The sequence below is a fragment of the Propithecus coquereli genome, unplaced genomic scaffold, assembly GCF_000956105.1.
Source record: "Propithecus coquereli isolate 6110/MARCELLA unplaced genomic scaffold, Pcoq_1.0 Scaffold113, whole genome shotgun sequence".
NCBI lineage: Eukaryota > Metazoa > Chordata > Mammalia > Primates > Indriidae > Propithecus > Propithecus coquereli.
This window is the reverse complement of record NW_012135303.1, coordinates 2,121,827-2,125,285: the sequence shown is the minus strand read 5'-3', so window position 1 is coordinate 2,125,285 and position 3,459 is coordinate 2,121,827. Positions and strand designations below refer to the sequence as shown.

Below are 3,459 nucleotides of genomic sequence, written 5' to 3'. Positions count from 1 at the left end.
TGAATTATCAATTTATTCAGAGTTCATTTTTATATTGTAATCTGCTTTTCTTAAAAAGTCAATTTCTGCAGCCTTTGTAGGTTTTTCTTTTAAACATTTCTGTGATATCTTTTTTGTCTCTTTGTATCACTTGAATAACACAAATGTTCTGGTTGTAAAATATTTAAACCATATAGAAATATACATAGCAAACAGCTCCCTCATCCACACCCTTCTTTATAGATAACCACTGTCAACAGTATTTTAGAGTCTATTTTTCCCGTCTTTATTCATCTGTACATATCTCCATAATCTTTTATAAATATCTATGTGTACACAGTTGACCCTAGAACAACATAGTTTGAACTGCACGGGTCTACTTTATACCCAGGCAGATTTTTTCAATTATGTACAGTCTATCCTATGTATCTGTGGGGTCCGCATCTGCAACCTAACATCCATCAAAAATACGGTATTCACTCATGCCTGTAATCCTAGCACTCTGGGAGGCCAAGGCAGGAGGATTGCTTGAGCTCCGGAATTTGACACCAGCCTGAGCAAGAGCAAGACCCCATCTCTACTAAAAAATAGAAAAATTAGTCGGGTGTGGTAGCGCACCCCTGTAGTCCCAGTTACTCAGGAGGCTGAGGCAGTAGGATCGCTTGAGCCCAGGAGTTTGAAGTTGCAGTGAGCTATGATGACACCACTGCACGCTAGCCCATGCAACCATAGCAAGCAAGACTCTGTCTCAAAGAAAAAAAAACGGTATTCACAGGTACAACACCAAGGTATGACTTTTCATTTCTGTGGGCCAGACTGGGACCCTTGAGTATGCGTAGATTTTGGTTGGGGGATGGGGGATCTGGGATCCAATCTCTCCCCCAAGATACCAAGGGATGACTTTATATGGATCATATAATACCTACTATTTAGCATCTTAGAGTTTCTTCACTTAATATGTCCTGGAGAGCTTTCTTTTTTCCCCTCAACATTATAAAAAGCTTTTTTCCCCATTATATGCATAACACATGATTATTATAAAAATTTGACCAAGACATAAAAGATGTTTTTAAAACAATAAAATTGACCTAAATCTCTCCAGAGATAATCACCACTAATATTTTGGCAATCTTTCTTTATTGAATCTCTTAATGTATTTTATGTAATTGGTGTTTATTCTGACAGCAACTGCAATTTGATTCTGGCACTAAGCATCCAGAATTAGGACAGACCACAGAAATTAAAGGACATGGTCCCCGACAAGACTGCCTCCACTTCAGACACCAGTCAAAAGTAGGGACCCCAGGTCCCCCAGGGACCTGCATTTTCAACTGACCACAAATCTGGGAGGTTCCCACATCTCTTTTTAGCTTTGATAATTCACTAGAACAACTCACAGAACTCAATAAAGTGCTATACTTACAGTTTTATTAGAAAGGATATAAATCACAAAGAGCCAAATGAAGAGACATATAGGACGAGATCTGTGAGGGTCCCAAATGCAGAACTTCTGTGTCCTCTCCTCGTGGAATCACGGCACATCATCTTCGTGTCATATGAATATATTCACCAACCATGAAGTTCCACTGAGTTTCATGCCCAGAGTTTTTGTTTGGTTTTTATCATATAGGCATGATTAATTGAATTATTAATGCATGTTTGAACTCCTTCTCCAGCCCCACTCCCTTTCCTGGAGGTCAGGAGTTTGGGCTGATATCATGTGGCTCAAAGCCCCAACCCTCTTACCATGTTTGGTCTTTCTAGCCTTAGCCCCCATCCTGAAGCTATCTAAGGGCCCACCATGCATCATCTTTTTGCAGAAACTCAGGTATAATTAAAGGGGCTCGTAAATAATAAAGACACGCATATTACTTGAATTCCAAGAATTTAGATTCACTCTCAGGAACAAAGGAAAGTCAAATTCTTTATTATGCTTCAGTGAAATATATAGTTTTGTTGTTTTATTTTAATTGTGGATGCCTATTTTGGTCTCAGATTTCTTACCATGTCACTATACTAGGTCCCTCTCATTTTTTTTCAAGGCTCTTGTGCAGAATGCAAAATATTTTATATTTCAAATGTATTAATCCTCTGTCTATGATAGTTATTTTTTTCCTGTTTGTAGTTTGCCTTTTAATTTTGATAACTTCTATGCTTAGATAGTTCTTCTCCTTTAAATATTTATCTAAAAATTTTTATAGCTTTCCTATGTCTTTTTCCCCTATATATTGAAATTAGTTTGGTGCAGAGGAATAAGTAAAGTTTAAATAAAATTTTTTTTCAAGTAACCAATAGAATGAATTTTTTGTTTTTTAAATTCACGCTTGCAAGGAGTAGGTGGGTTGTAAGGAATGGGGGATTTGGTGTGTTATAAGGAAGGTATTTTATCCCTGTTTTTTAGGATGAAGACTCTGAAGTTCAAAAAGGTAAAATAATTTTCCCCAGGTCATCTGGAAAGGGCAGAATTGTCTATGACTCCAAAGTCTAAAAAAGACACTTAATAAACAGCCAATATTGGAATCACATGTAAATACTGAATGACTTAGAAAGTACATAAGATTATGATATAATTTGTTCTGATAGGAAAATTGAAAATTAAGTGGAACATAGAAGAAAATCTAATTATCACACTGGACAATGACATTAAGGTGAAATCTGGATCCCCAAACAAAAGGTAAGTTTTCATTGTGTTGATCAATTTAAATTAAGTCTCTATTTGTTACTGAATCATACAAAAATGTTCACCAAATTTAGGGAGTACATGTATGATGGTCCAACTTGTAGGTTTTGTGGTTTGCAGAAAATTCACTTCAGGAAATTCAAAGAGGCATATCAAAGAGATAGCTATATTCCAGAGTGCTAAAATTCAGATACCGCGTATAATAAAGAACTACTCAGAGACACGTCATGCATTAAGATAGAGGAATGAAAGAAGTGGTCTCGGCCGGGTGAGGCAGCGAAGTGGCTCACGTCTGTAATCCTAGCACTCTGGGAGGCTGAGGTGGGAGGTTCACTTGAGGTCAGTAGTTTGAAACCAGCCTGAGCAAGAGCAAGGCCCCAGCTATACTAAAAATAGAAAAATTTAGCCAGGCATGGTGGTGCGTGCCTGCAGTTCCAGCTACTGGGGAGGCTGAGGCAGGAGGATCGCTTGAGCCCAGGAGTTTGAGATTGCTGTGAGCTATGATGATGCTGCTGCACTCTAGCCTGGGTGACAGAGCAAGACCCTTTCAAACATTCATTCATTCATTCATTCATTCTATCTTATTTAATCCACTGTATTTTGGGGTGTCTGTGTTACAATAGCTTAACTCCCCCCTTGACTTACATAGGTGGTTAGAAACAGGACTGGAGAGACAGAAAGATAATAGGATTCCTAGGGGCATAGACTAGGAAGTTGGCAAGGCTGACGATGACCAAGACATCACTTTAAAGCAAAATCTGCAAAGGGTGGATCTGGAACCTAAATGGGAAAGGAAGTTG

At 38.2% G+C, this 3,459-nt stretch overlaps 1 protein-coding gene across 1 annotated transcript in view; it reads left to right on the top strand.

The window, feature by feature from the left end:
- Window positions 1–3,459, top strand: part of CARF (calcium responsive transcription factor) — a 100,387-nt gene that overhangs the window by 77,995 nt on the left and 18,933 nt on the right. Inside the window, exon 14 of the mRNA XM_012655044.1 lies at window positions 2,563–2,653. Coding sequence (XP_012510498.1) covers window positions 2,563–2,653 — 91 coding nt within the window. The remainder of the gene's footprint in view (window positions 1–2,562; window positions 2,654–3,459) is intronic.